This window comes from Orcinus orca, chromosome X (assembly GCF_937001465.1).
Source record: "Orcinus orca chromosome X, mOrcOrc1.1, whole genome shotgun sequence".
In the NCBI taxonomy this organism is placed as follows: Eukaryota; Metazoa; Chordata; class Mammalia; order Artiodactyla; family Delphinidae; genus Orcinus; species Orcinus orca.
In genome coordinates this window covers 95,206,801-95,224,962 of record NC_064580.1, presented here as the reverse complement: position 1 = coordinate 95,224,962, position 18,162 = coordinate 95,206,801, and the positions used below count along the sequence as shown (strand labels likewise).

Sequence of the window (18,162 nt, the reverse complement as noted above, 5' to 3'; positions counted from 1 at the left end):
AAAGGGGGCATTACTACTGACATTACACAGATAAAAATGACTATAAAAGAATACTATGAACAATTGTATGTGAACAAATTAGACACATTAAATGGAATAGACATATTTCTAGAAGGACACAAACTGCCGAAACTGACAATAAATAATGGAAAAAACTGAATAGATATAACAAGTAAAAAGATTGAATAATCAATTTTAAAACTTCCCACATATAAAAGCCTAGAACAAGATAACTGGTGAATTCTACCAAATGTTTAAAGAAGAATTAATACCAATCATTCACAGAATTTCCCAGAAAAATTGAAGAGGAGGCAAAACATCTCAACTCATTCCATGAGGCCAAAACCTCATAGATACCAAAATCTTGATACCAAAACATGAGAGAGACACCACAAAAAACTACAGACCAATATTCCTTATGAATATAGACACAAAATCTTTAAACAAACAAACAATAAAAGCCACTAGCAAATCCAGCTAAGCAACATATAAAAAGCACAGGACCAGACAGCTTCACTAGTGACATCTACCAAACATTTAAAGAAGAATTAATAAAACCCTGGTTAAACTCTTCCAAAAAATTGAAGAGGAGGGAACACTTCCTAAGTCATTCTATGAGGTCAGTAGTATGCTGATAAGGCACTACAAGAAAACTACAGATTCACATCCCTTATGAATATTGATGTGAAAAATCCTCAACAAAATGCTAGCAAAACAAATTCAAAAGCATCTTAAGAGGATTATACATCACGATCAAGTGGGATTTATACCAGAATGCAAGGTTGGTTCAACATATTAAAATCCATCAATGTGATATACCTAATTAATAGAATGAAGGAAAAACTCACATGATTATCTCATTGATGCATAAAAATCATTTGACAATATTCAACAACGCTTCATGATAAAAACATTCACCAACTCGGAATAGAAGGGAAGTTCCTCAACCTGACAAAGGGCATCTATGAAAAACCACAGCTAACATCATACTTAATGGTGAAAGACTAAAACTTTTCCCCTTAGATTAGAAACAAGAAAAAGATGTCCATTCTAATCATCTCTAATATTATACTGGAGTTTCTAGCCTGATCAATTAATAACAGAAAATGAATAAAAAGCATAAAGTTTGGAAAGGAAGAAGTAAAACTACTTCTATTTGCTAATGACATGACCTTATATATAGAAAATCCTAAGAAATCCACGAAAAACTATTCAAGCTAACAAATGCATTTAGTAAAGTTATAGGATACTAAGATCAATATACAAAAAAAATGTGTTTCTATACACAAGCAGTTAACAGTTGAAAAAGAGAATTAAGGGGAAATTTCCATTTACAGTAATGTAAAAAAGAATAAACTACTTAGGAATAAATTAAATAAAAGAACTACAACATTTGTTCACTGAAAACTACAAAACATCATTGAAAGAAGTTAAAGAAGACCTATATAAATGATAAGACATCCTGTGTTCATTGGTTGGAATAGTGATTATTAAAATACAAAATTCCCCAGAGTGAGGCACAGATTCAGTGCAATTTATCAAAATCCCAGTTGGCTATATTTTCCCTTGAATTAAGCGACAAGCTGATCCTAAAACTTATATGGAATCACAAGGGAGACTGAATAAGCCAAAACAATCCTTAAAAATAAGAACAAAGTTGGAAGACTCACACTTGACAATTTCAAAACTTACTAAAATGTTACAGTAATTAACTGTGTGGTACTGGCATAAAGACAGACATATAGATCAATGGAATGGAACTGAGAGTCCAGAAATAAACCCACACATTTGTGATCAATTGATTTTTTCAAAGGATGCCAAGACAATTCAATGGGGGGAAAATAGTCTTTTCAACAAATTGTTTTGGAGCAACTGAATAGCCACAGGCAAAAGAATGAAGTTGGACCTTTACCTCACGCCATGTACAAAAACTAACTCAGAATGAATCAAAGACTTAAATGTGAGAGCTAAAACTATAAAACTCTTAGAAGAAAACATAGGGGCAAATCTTCATGACCTTGGATTAGATATGATTCCAACAGCAAAAGCAACAAAAGGAAAAATAGATAAATAGGATTTCATCAAAATTAAAATCTTTTATACTTTAAAGGACACATCAAGAAAGTAACAAGACGACTCTCAGAATGGAAGAAAATATTTGGAAATATTGATAAGGGACTAGTATTCTGAGTGTACGAAGTACTCTTACAGCTCAACAGTAAAAAGAAAAATAACCCAACTTAAAAATGGGCAAAACATCTGAAGAGACATTTCTCTAAAGAAGACACGCAAATGGCCAACAAGCATACAAAAGATGTTCAACATCATTAGGCATTAGGAAAATGCAAATCAAAACAATGAGATACCACTTTATACCCACTGGTGTAAATATTCATGCACTTAATAAGAGATCTTCAAAATAGATGAAGCAAAACCTGACAGACCTGCAAGGAGAAAAGCCTTAGCACATTGTCATGTGCCCATGGCTGCTTCTGCTTGCTCAGAGAGGACAAAAGAAAATACTAGTTTCTCCACAATAAGATACCACCTCACACCTGTCAGAATGGCTATCATCAAAAAGTCTACAAATAACAAATGTTGGTGAGGATGTGGAGAAAAGGGAACCCTTGTACACTGTTGGTGGGAATGTAAATTGGTGCAGCCACTATGGAAAACATTATGGAGGTTCCTCAAAAAACTAAAAATAGAATTACCGTATGATCCAGCAATTCCACTCCTGGGTATAAATCAGAAGAAAATGAAAATACTAATCTGTAAAGATAATATGCACCTCAATGTTCATAGCAGTACTATTTACAATTGCCAAGATATGGAAGCAACCTAAGTGTCCATCAACAGATGGATGGACAAAGAAGATGTTGTGTATATCTATCTATCCATCTATCCATCTATCTACCTATCTATCTATTTATCTAGACAGATATACACAATGGAATATTACTCAGCCATAAAAAAGAATGCCATTTGCAACAACATGAATGGACTTGGAGGGCATTATGCTAAGTGAAATAAATCAGAGAAAGACAAATACTATATGTTTTCATTTATATGTAGAATCTAAAAAATAAAATGAATGAATGTAACAAAACAGAAATAGACAGATATATAGAACAAAGTAGTGGTTATCAGTGGGGAGAGGCAAGATAGCAGTAGAGGATTAAGAGGTACAAACTACTATGTATAAAATAAATAAGCCACAAGGATATATAGTACACGCAGGGAATATAGCCAACATTTTATAATAACCGTAAGTGGAATATAACCTTTAAAATTGTGAATTACTATGTTGTACGCCTGAAACATATAATATTGTAAATCAAGTATACTTCAATTTAAAAAAACCTGAATACAGGAAAAAAAAGAAAATACCGCTTTCTCAGAGCAGGAGAAGGATGCATTTGTGAAAATGGCTTTAGACTGTTATCTCTTTCCACTACATGTGGGCAGTTTTCTGTGCTGCTGCTGGACTTGAGGTGGGCAACAGCTGCCACCTGAAAGTACACAGTTAATTTAAGAACATATTTAAGTCTAGTAATCTCAAAGCCTGGCTTCTTACTGTACTGATTATTATAAGCTAAGCAGGGCCCTATTTTAGCCTACATGTTTTCCAACTTGTCTTCAACCTTCCCTTCATTTTTATTCTGATAAGTAACCACATACTGCTTGGCCCAGTTGGTTTGATGTTGGTTCATTTGATTCCCAGCCTAAATTTCTGCTGAAGGGAGCCAAATAAGGAAAGTTATTGCATGTAAAGTATGACCAGTGAAGGTTATAGTTAGCAAACTCTAGTTGCTTCTGTGTGTTTATGTATGCTGGTGTTAATGAAATATAATGAACTTTCCTGTTGGAACTAAAGAAAAGTTCCCCTCCCCAGAGTACTTTTTACATTGTTTAAAATAGACAATAGAGAGTATCTGCATGGTCTCAGGTTTACATAGCAATCAATACACACTGGTCCTTACTTGGACACTAGTAGCACTGGAGTGTTTGCAGATCAGAGCATTCAAATTCCAGGCGCTCATCTGGATTCAAGATCCCCGAGGAAGGTCATGTGAGGCGGACACCAGGCCAGACTCACAAGGTTTACTTTCACTACAGAGACTTGGACCAGACAGACAAAAGTATCCTGAGGTACCGTGGGTTTACTGTAAGTCCCCTATGTCCAAGGGCTAATTCTAAAGGGTCTCAGGTGCTGCAATGGTGCTGGGAAAAATCACTCATCATTAACTAGGAACCAAGATTTTCAAAACATGCAACTTATCACTTCTCATGAGGCAGAGAGCCCTGTAGTGCCAGGAATCTCCAATACATAGGATTCTGAATTTTTTGATACAGGCATCTTCATGACTAGATGGTGATGATTAGATTCTGAGTGAAAAAGAACTTAGCGGTTTGTTCTATGACCTTGAGAAAGTCACTTAACCATTCTAAGGCTCAGCTTCTGCATCTGTAAAATGCAGTTTGAATAGATCAGCACTGTTGAGGTTCAGATGAAATAATGTTTGAAGAATGACATTTTAATGAGAACTATATAAATGTAAGGTGTTACTCTTGTTTGCTACTGAGGCATCAGTGATAGTGTTTCTTACAGCCCAAGCAAGAGTCAAATTACTGCATCAAAAAAAGACACAAAAACCTGACATCTGGTTTACCATTCTGGCTTGCGATAGACTGGCAATAGCAAACACTTTACTGGCCCCAAGGAAATCAACCAGAAAACGATTTCACTTTAAATGAAAATATCTTCACTTCTTGGCAGGCTCCATGTGGCCCTGGTTGAAATTTACAAGTAGTCTCAGACTGCCTTTGGCTTTAGAGGCTGTTACATCTTCCATAATCCCCAGTCTAAGTATTCATTCTGGTACCCTTGATGAACACAGGGAAGCAGATCTGAAGTATTTCTGCTGGCTCACCTTTCACAGGGACTCTTGAAGTTAGAACACCACTTGTTTTAGGTGATTTAAATTGCCTATTTCTTGGCCTAGTAATACTTTGGGGTTTTTAACTAACTACAGGCGTGTACACCTGACTTGGCAGATTTCTCTGGGGGAAGTAGTACTACTAGGAGTTTTCTTTCTGGAGCTTTCAGGGATCAGTTACCAGTGCTTAGCATCTAGTTTGCCAACTGAGAATCTTCATTCAGAGTAGGATGAAGCAAGCCAAATGACCACCTTGGGGGAAGTCAAGATGCATTCTTTAGAGATCCAGTGAAACAATATTTGAAAAGAGTTAAATAATTTAAGATTAACAAATATATTTTGCCTCGTTTCACCCTAAGAACCTTGGAACACAGCTTCCAATAAAGCTTGGTAAACTAGGTCTTAGACTAAGTGATGTTAAGTCATTTCTGTTGGCTTATCCCTCAGTACAAAGTGGCAGGTGCTAGTCATGCATGTCGGTTTTATCAATTCAGCCTCATTGTGTCACCTGCAGAATAAAGCACCTCCAACAGATTTTGGAAACAAGAAGCAGTTGCTCATTCGTCAGGTTATCAACAACATACAATACACTTATATTAGGATAGTCTGAGGAGAGTTTAATTAGAAAGATATAGGGAGTCTGTAGGGAAACCACAGAAGGTAATGCAGGAATCCAGGACGAGCAGCACAGCAACAGCAGACTTGTCATCATAAACATAGACCTGAAGGGATGAGAAGAGGTTACTACAATCAGAGGGGGAGATAATTAAGAAGAACAGGTCATCTTGAGAGGAGCAGAGACATTCAATTGAGGAGTACAAGCCAACCTGAGGTGACCTTAGAGGCCCCATAAAAATAAATACCCTAATCTCAGTCTTGCACATCACTCTGCTATCCTGTTGGGGAACCGCATTGGTTGAACCCAAGCAGAAGCCAGAGGGCACAGTAACCCTCGGGGGCAGAAAGCAGGGTGAAGAATGCAATGTGAATCCAGAAGAGGAAAACAGAAGATATGTGGCATAAATTGGTATGATATCAGCAATTCGTCGTCCTGTGGGGTCAGGTGTTGGGCATGCTGTCTACTCATAAAAGAAGAGAATTACGGTTACATAAATGTGATTTTAGCCTGCCCATGTGTTAGAGAATGGGTGGGTGAGCCAGCTTTCTCCAGACAGCTACTGCTGGCAAAAAGCCTCATGATCTGTCCTAGTCCGGCCTAGAATTAGATTTGGTAGTAACAGCATACCTATTCTTAGGAGTATATATTAGAGTGACTACCTATTTTTCTGGTTGAGTTGATTTTAGATTCCTATCTATTATGGTGCCCTACAGCTAATAAGTACCTAATGAACGTTCGTTGCTATGGAACTTGGGAGACAGGCCTAGCTCAACTTTTTCCTTCCATGTCCCAACCTACGAGTGCTTCTACCGTAAAAACCTTCCAAACATCCTGAATATACTCTAGAAACCACTGCTGTAAAATGGAAATGACATATGATTTCAAAATATTATTCAATTTATTTTGGAGCTGCCTATAGATGAAGGTGTTTTTACAGTCCAGTCTGAGAACAGCGCTTCTCTGCTGAAGAAGCCAATTGAAATCCTGGCCAAACAAAAGTGGCTGCATAGGGGAGCAGGGACATTTGCTTCTGTGTTGAGAGGCACAGGAATTACTACCAGAGCCAACTCTTAATCAGGCTCTTAAGAAAATCTTTGACAGCAAAGTTGTCCCTTATCTCGGATGCAGATATTGGGTAACTGGGCCACCTCTTAAAATACTTGCTACTGATCTTTATGAGGATGAAAGAATACGTGAAGCTAAAACGAGGAATCTCATCAACAATGAGCTCAACAAATATATGCTGACATTTAGTTTTTTCCCATGTTGATTTATTTTTAAAGGCGATAGTGCCCTCTTGTGATTAACATATGAATAAACTTCTGATGGCTTGGCATGACCAGTGAGATTTCAATTAAACATGCCAATTGAGGCGAAGAACCTCACTGGCACCATAAGAAATAGAAAGAGTTTTTCAAATTTGCCCAGGTGAGAAAAGGCATTGTATAATCACAAGGTGTCCAGCGAAAACACTTTTGGAAGTGTTGGAGATGATGAGTGTGATAGCAATGTGGCATACACACATACACACACACACACACACACATATCTCATTTGGTTGGTACATGTAATAACTATTTGTATCTGATTAAGCAGAACAGTTCATTCATTGCCTGCCTATGTGGGAAAACCATTAACTGTATTTGACTGCAAAACTCACTATAGGTAACTACTAGAGCAGTTACATCAGAATAATCTTTGAATATTCAGTGGCAAGGGTGAGTTAACAACATTAAGATCCTGGAATGGACTGGGTTCATGTACTTTAAACAACAAAGCAGGGCTGGGGCTAGTTAGGGGATTTAAGAAACACAAAACCAGCTGCACATGCAACTATTAAAATATAAAATATTAGGAGGTTCTTTCTGAGCCAAGATTTTCAACCAGCTAAACATGAGAGGGAAAGCTACAAACAGCAAAACCTCTGGAATCAGTGTTTGCAGCTGTAACTCAAGGAGCAACCTTCAGGTGTACAGCATATAGAAAAATGTATGGGATGTAATATGGCATTTTCACTTACAATTACCCGTTAGTGTTTTCATGCGTGTAGCTCATGGAAAAATAAAGCTAGAATTTGCAATTGGCTAGCTTTGAAATCAACAGTATTACGAGCAATCAGCACTATGATCTACCATTATTTAGAACCTAAATTTTACCACTATACACTCTAAGCTTTAGTTTTTACATGGGTTCATATTAGGGTCTAAAATTCTCAAAATCATTTGGTTGTTTCATATCTTAGCTATAATACACATTTTATTATAGAGGCAAGTCCTCAACGATTTCAGAGAGCTACATGTGTTCATTCTTAATCATTAGGAATATTAACTCACTAATCTGCTTTAAAGATTATTAATGAATTCTTCCCAAAATAGAAAGTAGTTCTGCTTCCTTTCTCAGCCATCAACACAATGTTGTTAATAAATTTATTACCTCAAAAATACTTTCCAAGGAGTTGTTTTCTTCATTGGAAAAAGTACATTACTATGTCTCCTATCAGGTATCAGAGTGATCAAAGTCTGCAGAAACTCCTTTTGCTTTAGAACTGCTCTAAATGATTCTCTGAGAAGGCAGACTACCTGTTGATGTGCAGATGTGTAGTCTATCTGTAAATGAGCAGATTTTTACACATAGCCTGAAGAGATACACAACAAACCATCCTTACAACATATGATATCTTTAATTAAATTGATATTGGTGAGTTAAAAAACATTAAGTGAGAAGATGACAGCTAGGGAAATAAGGTATTCTTATGACTATTTATAATAAAACGTTTAAAATAAAAAAGTAAGAAACATCAATTGGCTTTGTAATTGAAGAGAGAAGACTAAGTATTGTCTTCCCAGCTCTTGTACAAGCACAGCCCACAGGAGAATAATTCTTACATAAAAAGCACAGGGAAAAGAATTGTCAATTTTTTAAATACATTTTTGTTTCTCAAAATTATTTGGGAGAACTTTGCCCAGTCGGGGATGAGCAAAAACAAGATGTAAGAAACATCAAAGCTGGGGGCATCTAGTGTTAAGAGTGTCTTGGAGAATACAGCAAAAGAGAAATTACTTCATTAAATATTATAATTTGGTATGTAACATGTACATTTAAAATTCTGATTAAAGTGACTAAAAATGACCTATTTTTTTAAAAAAAGTCAAATAAGAACTTAGGGGATAAAACTCAAGTTATATTCACTCTCGGTAATAACTTGATGCGAGAATATAAATTCTCTCACTTTGATAAACATGGATATAAAATCTTGCTGTTTGTATTCTAGGTTTTCCTAAGTTTTCTGTAAAGAGTGATTCATGTCAGGTCACATCTAAATGACTCAACATTTTGAGCTAAAAGGCTGTTTACACAATATACACATTCTGTACTTACAGAGCAAAATAAGCTTAACACTTTTATATTAAAAAACTGGGATACAGTAGGATTAGTAGCACCATGAAAAATAATTCTTCCCCCAAACTGCAGTCTTTTATTTTACTCAGTGTGATTCTTCTCTTAATTGAATTTTTAACGTGCCATTTTAGTTACTGGGCAAAATATATAATCTTCATCTTATAATCCTTGGGGAAAGTCATTCTGGACCCAAAAAGTAAATTCATTTCCTTATTTTGTTCGTAGAAAAATAATAGAGACCTTGCTCTGGCACATTGCTGAGGTACATTTGAATCTTCATGATTACTAGTCAGCATGTTCTCCTGGTCATATATAGTAGCACCATTGGTGGCAGCAGTGGTAAAGTTGGGGAGAGTGAGACATTGCATCCTGGGAAATATATATATATATATATATATATATATATATCTCACATTTAAAAACACACAAGGAATTCTTCAAAATGTTATGTCCTCTTCATGCACACTTGACATCGACTAATACGTGTCCTCAAGTCTCCTGCTTTCAGCGTTTCTGACTGAGGTTTGCTGGGAAATAAGAAACAAGATTATCAGATTAGCCTTTTCTGGTATTTGGCTCAAATTCACATGTAAACATTCTCTTTGTGTTTCAGTAGCTCTTCTGATGACTTACTGGTTAACTTTTGAGCAATGCAATCTAACGCAATGACTGCTATAGCCTAAGAGTCATTAGTGGTCATAGGTATTTTTGTGATTCTCCTCCCTGCCGCCATTACCCTTGTCTATTTGTCTCTCCCTCTCTTTCTCTTATACATTTTTTTAATGGTCCTAGAACGAGAGGGATCTGGGCAATTGATGATGAATAAATGATGATACATAACAATTACATAAAGATAATACATAAGAAAAATATTAATGATAACAAAAAAAGCAACATATAAAAATAAATTGAAATTGAAAAAAAATTCCAATAGGATAAAGTATCCTGAGGTACATGTATCATATGTGGTCTTACTCATTCAAACACTTGGATGAGAGCCTTGAAAACATTCTGGGAAAGGAGACTACTGGACTGGGGAAGGCAACACAGATTATTGCTTCAATTTCTGGGGTGGCTTCAGTCGCTCACTTGTTATTGAGCAGGTCACATAACCTTTCCTTGCTCTGTTTTGCTTTTGAAGAATTATTACCAAGCCATCCCAAACTACATATACCTATTATTAGCCAAGTCTGCTTTGCTGACCTGAGTCTGGTATATGAGGAGAACAAGCAAGAATAAACAACATGGTCCTTTAAATTCCTAATATTTGTTGGGTATAAACCATCCATGAACTGCCTCTCTGTTCGCTAGCACCTCTGAAGGAAGCTTAGGACCTAAACTAAAGCCATAAGCACCTTACCTGAACATGTCTGACACATCTACAGTTGCCAGCCAAAAGCTGTAGGAGTTGGCATAATAGTTGCAGGTCCCCCGCCCATGACACTCAATGAAGGGAGCTGAACGAAACTCTTCCAAGCAGGAACCAGGGGAGGCCAGGGCTTGACCTGAGCCCTCTGCCCCTGCACTTGTGTGCTAGAAAAGACAAGGGAAAATGTGCCACAATACCCATGTGCCATGATACCCTAGTGAACATCCAAAGATATATGCTGAGCTGGGCCAAAAATTCAAAGCCAGTGAAGGAACTAGAGCCAGAGGTAACAGAACAGTATCCACACCAAAGGTATCCAACAGAAGAAACAGGCAAATTATGAAAATATGTTCCAGCAAATGTATGAGAGGGAACACAGTGCTTGGATAGAAGCTATATGAGGTTCAAGCTTCTTACTACGTAGATGATAGGGATTCCTCATATTAGATAGAAATGTAGATATGACGGACAGTCAGCTTTGATGACAAAGACAAGGAAGAGTGTTGCATACCATCATGAAGGAATAACCAATCCAGAGAGAATCCCATCCCTGAGGACAACGGGGAATCTGGATGGTCTGACTGTGAACTGCAATCACCACGGCCGGAGCTTCACATACTGCACATCTGGTAAGGGAAAGGCAGAAGGAACACAATCTACAGGGTAAGCATATGGGAAATAGCAGTCCCTCTTCTTTGGAAGGCTTCCTGGTATAAAAGCCCATTAAGGTGTCTTCAGTGCTCAGAAAAAGAGGAGAAAAATGCACTTTGAGAATTGCTTTTGCATAAGCCCAGTCTCCCAATATACATAATAAATTTATAAATGAAAAGTGTAAGCTTTTTTAAAAAGAAACTACAGAACCACTGCTATAGCATTTTCATTTTCTATTCTGCCCTAAATTTGTATCCATACTTGCTATAGTCAATGTCATAATTGCTGTAAGAGTTTGGCTCAGTGTACTGCACATACTACTTGCTGTCAAAGTGCCCAACTGGAGGGGAGACATTTAGTAATGCTAAAACTGTGGTAAGAACAATGTCTAGTAAACTTAAAAAGACAAGAAACAGACACTTTCTTAATCCCCACCCATTATTTTTGGCCCAAAGGATATTTATTAACCATTTGGCCATATCTGTAGAAGTACAACATACCCAGAATGCTGGGCAAGTACCCAGGCACTTGGAGATGTGGCTTAAATCTATAAAATCAAGTAAAATACAGCTGAGTCTACCAAATCTTTAGTAAAGAGCATGAGGGTACCTTTTGAAATATGACTAAACCAATTTGGTAAAGTTTATCTACAAAATAGGGAATGCCTTTAGGGGATCTTTTATTCCCAAGGTTGGGACTGACAAAAAAAAAATCACACACAAAAAAATGAATTCCCAAAGGATTAGGGCAAATATATTGAAAAGGGCACCATGAATTTGCTATTAAGAGAGGCTGAACGAGGTTTAACCTTTATATTCAATGTCAAAGAAACTAGAGTTTCCAATGATTCACCCTTTATGGTTACTAGACTCCTAGGTCAGTTGGGTCATGATCAGAATGAAAATGGCAATATCTAACATGCCTAGGAGGTCGAGTTAAACTAGGGTTCTAATGTAGCAACACTGTAGGAAATCTCTATTAATGGTACCACCCTCCTCTTAGTTACTCATGCGCCAAGTCTCAGCTACCACTTTCTCCTTCCCATAACTAATCATGCCAAATCTTATTTATTCTATTAATGTGATACATGTACCCTACTGAGAGTTCCAATCCACTCCTACCAGGACTACAGCGATATTCTCAATCTAACTGCTCTCTCCACCTCTGGACTATCCCCTTTGAAATCCATGTTATACACTGATGTTTCTGTAATCTTCCCTGAAAGCTCAAAAATGTCAGATGTCCCCATTACATACCAAATAAATTCAGAACTAAAACCTAACATTGAAAGCCTTCTACAGTCTAGGTCCAAGCTAACTTTCTGATCTCTTCTCCCTCTGCAACTTTTAGAAACTACATTCTAGACCTATCAGTCTACAACCCATTCCAATGTTCTCTACCTAGTATGCCTTTCTCCCTTATAAATGCCTGTGTCTCAAGTCTTTTACATCCTTCAAGGGCTAAGCAGTTCAAAACGTATTTCTTCCATATAGTCATCTCAGATTTCTCTAGCTGGAATTAAATATTCCCAATGCTTTCATAACACTTTACTGGATCTATTGCAGCACTTAGCCCAAGCCTGATACATATTAATTTACATATATTTGCCTAATGACTAGACTGTGAGCTTTTTTTGTATATTACACTAGTCTATCATGGGTCCTGGTCAAAAGTAGATCCCTGATAAATATGGATCAAACTACATACTGCACTGAGTATTATAAAGGCACCTCTATTCTACCTAACCTGAGATGAATATGATCAGATTATTAGCTTTGGACTCATTTCTAACTAGCTAAAGTAACTAGCTAAACTAACTGGAGATTGATAAAAATCAAAGGTATACCAGTGTCTCACCGACTAATGAATGGCTGGATGCTCTGGCCCTTCAGGGGCTCCATGCTCATTGGCATGGGCTCTGGGGTGGAGAGCCAGTAAGAATAGTCATTTCTTGAAGCAAAGTTGCAAACATTATTGATGTTGCAGAACATGAAAGGCATGGTACTGAAGCGACGAAGGCAGCTGCCGGCCGTTCCTGGGAAGAATGGGGAGAAAAAGAAAAAATGTCATGATGATTAGTTTCTTCTAACATACTAACAACCTTTTAAAGAGGAACTTTCCCCCATCTCTTAGATAATAAAGATACTTTAATTCTTCAGTTGTAAGATGCACATTTACTCATATTTTTACATCTCTAAAATCAGGACAGATCTTACAACTTATGTAGACATTTATTGTGGTAGCTTATTATATACTCCCCAGCACTGTTTTTAAACTGGTGAGGCATCTTATAAACAATGGTGTCTTACGGAGAATATTGGGTAATTTATTGTAGACGAGTGAAAGGCACACACTGATTCCTTATAATATCATATCAGTATTTCCTCTCCAGGCTGTCCTCGCTTCTTCCAAGACATCCCCAGTATATGTCTTATGTGGGTTCACAATCTCTTTAAGCCTAGGGAAAACTGTAGTGCTGACTAATATGCACAGCAACCATGGACAGGTTTGCAGGTAAATAATACAAGGGAAAAAAGTAAATAAGGGAGAAAGGAAGAACGTAAGGGGAAAAAAAAGGAAAGGAACTAGTCTTTAAATTTCTGAGCTGGTAGGGGCAATAGAGGTTATCTCTACCAGCAATTAGGCCATTCTTTTCTCATTTACTCACAAAAGAATGATGAAAAATGATGTAACCCCCTCACACATTTTTAAGTTGACATCTCAAATTTTTCATCAGAAGTTTAAATTGATACTGTGCCAGTTATTAAGTTATTGGTTATTGTCTCTTGGCTTCAAACCCACCCTTCTATACTTTGTAATACCGGAGCCTGGAATTTTGCAAACCACATTTCAACATTGCCAGCTGTCATTTGTAGTGTTTTGTGAATATTTATATTTAAAAACAAACTTTGACATCACTCTTTTAAATGTATCCAATGTAAGTATTTGAAACCTAACAATAAACCTTTTGAAAAGTGCATAAACTCATCTTTAATAACTGGAAATTATACAGTGCTCCTTTTGCATTTGGAAATTATATTTCCATTCCACTTCTCTCACACAGTTTTATCCTAATGTATTTTTTTTTATTTTTGAAAGTCTTTTACTGATTATCCAATCATAGTTTTCTGAAACAAAAATTTAAAGTAACTTTTAAAAACTTTCTGTGACCCTAAGGCTTTACATGTTAAATATTTTATTTTGAATGGTCATCATCATAATAATTACTAATTCACATTGATCAAAAAGATAGTTTATTATAAATTTTGATAATTACTAAACGTTAAAAGAAAACTTTTATTGGAAATGCATTTCCTAATGAGATGGATTAGAAGTGAATTATAGAGCCTGAGTTGATGGAGACTTTAACAAAGCCATTATTTTGAATTGTTCCTCTGAATTTGTCCCCTAGAGGTTTTCATGTTTCAAGGCAATATGCCATAGTATGAGTCTTTTATAAAGTGGGAGATGCGTGGTAGTGAAAGGGGACGTGGGAAACAAGATTATCCAAAGCACATACACAGGCAGTTCGACTTTAGGAGAAAGTACATATGAAAGTTGAGGATTTGTAAACTAAGTCCTTTAAAATTATACATTGGAAATTCCTCATGTATCCAAAGGGGTATGCTTATCTCAGGCTGAAGGTGACTGACAAAAGACCAATAATTCTTAAAACTGGTAGACTGTCAGAATCACTGGGAATTTTTATATAATAGGTTTGGGATGGGCCTAGGAACCTTTTCAAAAGTTCCCCAGGTTGAAAAGCATTGATTTATTGTAATTTATACTTTTTTCAGAAAAAAATGGCTCAGAGGGGTGAATGATTTCAAAGTCAAGTGAGAGCAAATAACAAAATTGACATAACTGAAAAACGAATGGGTTTAGAATTGGTAGGTGTTACAAATGAAACTATCTTCAAAATAGAAACAGGCTCACAGACATAGAGGACAGACTTGTGGTTGCCAAGGGGTAGGGGGTTTGGGGAGGGTTGAACTGGGAGTCTGAAGTTAGTAGATGCAAACTATTATGTATAGAATGGATAAGCAACAAGGTCCTACTGTATATAGCACAGGGAACTATATTCAGTATCCTGAGATAAACCATAATGGAAAAGAATATAAAAAAGAATGCATATATATGTATAACTGAATCACTTTGCTGTACAGCAGAAATTAACACAACATTGTAAATCAGCTATACTTCAATAAAAAAAAAGAATTGGTAGGTGTTGGAGTCAATTCTTATCTCCATCACTTTCTGAGTGTGTGGTTTTGAATAAGTCACTTAACCGCTTAGCCAGTTTGTGTGTGTGTGTGTGTGTGTGTGTGTGTGTGTGTGTGTGCACGCACATGCATGTGGGTGTGCGTAGTGGAAAAATACAATACTTGTCCTATATCATTCTTGATCATAGTTGTGAAAATCAAATTGGATAATGAATATGAAAGTACTTTTAAATTATAAAGTAATTTAAAAATAAAACTAACATTACTAATCAGGGACAGAGATGGAAATATCCCTGGTCTCAGAAAGAAAAGGAAGATGTGCATAAAAGGAATGCCCATAATGATGAGAACATGGGTGTTTGGTTGTATTTATGCTGTAGGCTACCTATAATGATGCAGAATTCTGGTTATAGTTTCTAAACATTCAAAGAGACTGTGATCTCATGAACTCTCAATGCCTCTATTAAAACTATAGACTAATGGTTCCTAGTATGCTTTTTTCTCCCAGACAGAACAGTTTTAGTATTCAGTGTGTTTCCTCCACCCTCTTTTTTATACACCATAATCCTTTCACTAATCCAGCAGAGACTATGTATTTACTTAATCAGGTAATTGTTTCCTTAACATCAAACCTATAACTATTCTTTGCTTAGCCATCAAGATATCTCCAGTTTGATCCTTGAGTGAGCTCTAAGCATAGACCCTGCAATCCAGTATCACACTTGGGATCTTGGGCCCTATCATGGCCTTCCTATGTCTGAGGCATAAGCTGTACCTGAGTCAGGGCCAGTTTATAGCCTCTACGTCTGAATACATACTATGATGGGTCTCGTTTGACCAGATACACACATTTTGAAAAGTTATAGTGATATACAGGGTAAGAGATCCCAGTTTTTCTTTGCATTACATTTGTGAATTTCATGATGTTCAAAAACTTCTAATGCTTTCTATTCACTAGATAGGTTAGAGATTTGAAGTTTATAAGCTTGATTACGGGTATAAGCTAGACTCTGACAGTAAAGAGAGAACGGAATAAAAGGAGAAAAAGTTTATGGGAGGGCTTCCCTGGTGGCGCAGTGGTTGAGAGTCCGCCTGCCGATGCGGGGACACAGGTTCGTGCCCCAGTCCGGGAAGATCCCACATGCCGCAGAGCAGCTGGGCCCATGAGCCATGGCCGCTGAGCCTGCACGTCCGGAGCCTGTGCTCCGCAACTGGAGAGGCCACAATAGTGAGAGGCCCGTGTACCGCAAAGAAAAAAAAAAAAAAAAAGTTTATGGGAGAAAAAATAGAGAAAATTATCTAAAAGATAAGAGTATTTTCATAATAAAGATTTGTTGATTCTAAAATTAGAAAAAGATGCTACATAAAGAAAGCAAAAGAGAGAAGGAAAAGTAGCAGAGGGAAGATGAAAAGGAAAAAAAGAGAAGTAGGAGAGAAAGAAGAAAGTTGTTTGGCAAACTCCTACTTTATTAGGCTCTTTAAAATGACCTGTGACTACTGGCTTCCATGTAGGTAGATGTGCCTGGCAGGTGTGGCCATGTGCCCTGGAACAGAGTGAGCACAGCAGACCTCTGGAGGTCTCTGTTGCTGCAGAACTGTTTTCACAGAATGGCCCAGGTAAAGAGACTTCAGAAGGCCTCTTACTATGGAGACCCCAGAAACTGGAGACCTAGACTATCTTCTTAAATGTCTTTATGGAGGCAGAAGGGATAGTGATTTCTAAAATAGGCAGCCCCAGGTCAAACAATGGGGCCTCAAAATGAAAAGTCAGAATTCCAGAAAAAGAAATGTTAGGGATTTGGAAGAGGTCTTGAAAGTCATTCAGTCCAGCCTCATCCCATCAACAAAACTGCCCACCCTATAGCATAGAGAAGATGCATGAGAACACATTAAATGAAGTGGATCCTATATGGAAATATGGTGCTTTGTACAGCTTTAAACTACTCTGATAACACTTTATAAAGCTAACGTGCTTATTCATGAACTAGCAAAATTAAGCAATGACCTTACTTTCTTTGATCTAGAATCCAAGATTCTCTTCAGCACTTATCTTTAACTTGATAAAGACCAGTGTCAGGAAAGAGGAAACTATCTCCCATGAGTTACGAACACTGCCCACTTAAGCAGCTGCTATACTATAGAGGGCCCAGAGAATCTGTTTCCTCAATAACTAAGCTAACAAAAGTACATATGGCCCTTTCCAAATGCCTTGCTTTAGGCCAAGAATTGTACCTCACACTAGCTAATCAATGCTTTTAGTTTAAAGTTAAATATTATTTATTTAAAACATATAGTGAATATATTCAGCTGCCCTTGACATGATCTTCAGTTTAGAAGCCCCAAAAGAATAGAGAGAGACACTTTGGCCAAGGCTACTCTAGAACCCAACAAGATTTTCAAAACAAAAACAAAATGCATAGTAAGAAATAAGATGCTGATTATCTCACCCAAGTCTTGACCGTGAGCTCTTTTATTTCCTTGTACATACAGGAGAGAAAAGCCTTCATAAACCTGGATAGTTCCCTGTGGGCATTGTGGTGCATCTGTTGTCTGGCTGTGACGTGTGATGAGAAATCCATGGGCAACAGAGGAGGTTCCAGGGGGACCTGGGGGACCTTGCAATCCATCTGGCCCGGGGGGACCATCCAAACCACGGATACCTATTTCCAAAGAATCATCAGTATACAAATTGAGTAAGCTCTGATTCCCTATTATGGCTATCGACACAACATTATGACCTTGTTTGATTAGTTAATATTTATAGAATGTCTACAAAGGCATTGTCAGATATCATGGATTTGGAGATAAATAAAATACAGTCCCTGCCCTCAAAGAGATTTAAATGTATTCTTTTTCTTCTGAAATTGGTTGATGACATTAGGCACTAAATAAATACTGAGTGAATGGAACATTAGATGGGAAAATGTGATGCTTATTTGGGGGGTTTGTGTTATCTAGTCT

General features: G+C 37.1%; 1 protein-coding gene across 2 annotated transcripts in view; it reads right to left on the bottom strand.

The window, feature by feature from the left end:
• Positions 1–8,220: 8,220 nt before the first annotated feature.
• Positions 8,221–18,162, bottom strand: part of COL4A5 (collagen type IV alpha 5 chain) — a 218,001-nt gene continuing 208,059 nt past the window's right edge. For both annotated transcript variants that reach the window (XM_004281525.3, XM_033408794.2), the window contains 5 exons: positions 17,649–17,861; positions 12,836–13,013; positions 10,839–10,953; positions 10,319–10,491; positions 8,221–9,485 (listed from right to left, as the gene is read on the bottom strand). In XM_004281525.3, coding sequence (XP_004281573.1) covers positions 9,404–9,485; positions 10,319–10,491; positions 10,839–10,953; positions 12,836–13,013; positions 17,649–17,861 — 761 coding nt within the window. In that variant the 3' untranslated portion in view covers positions 8,221–9,403. The remainder of the gene's footprint in view (positions 9,486–10,318; positions 10,492–10,838; positions 10,954–12,835; positions 13,014–17,648; positions 17,862–18,162) is intronic.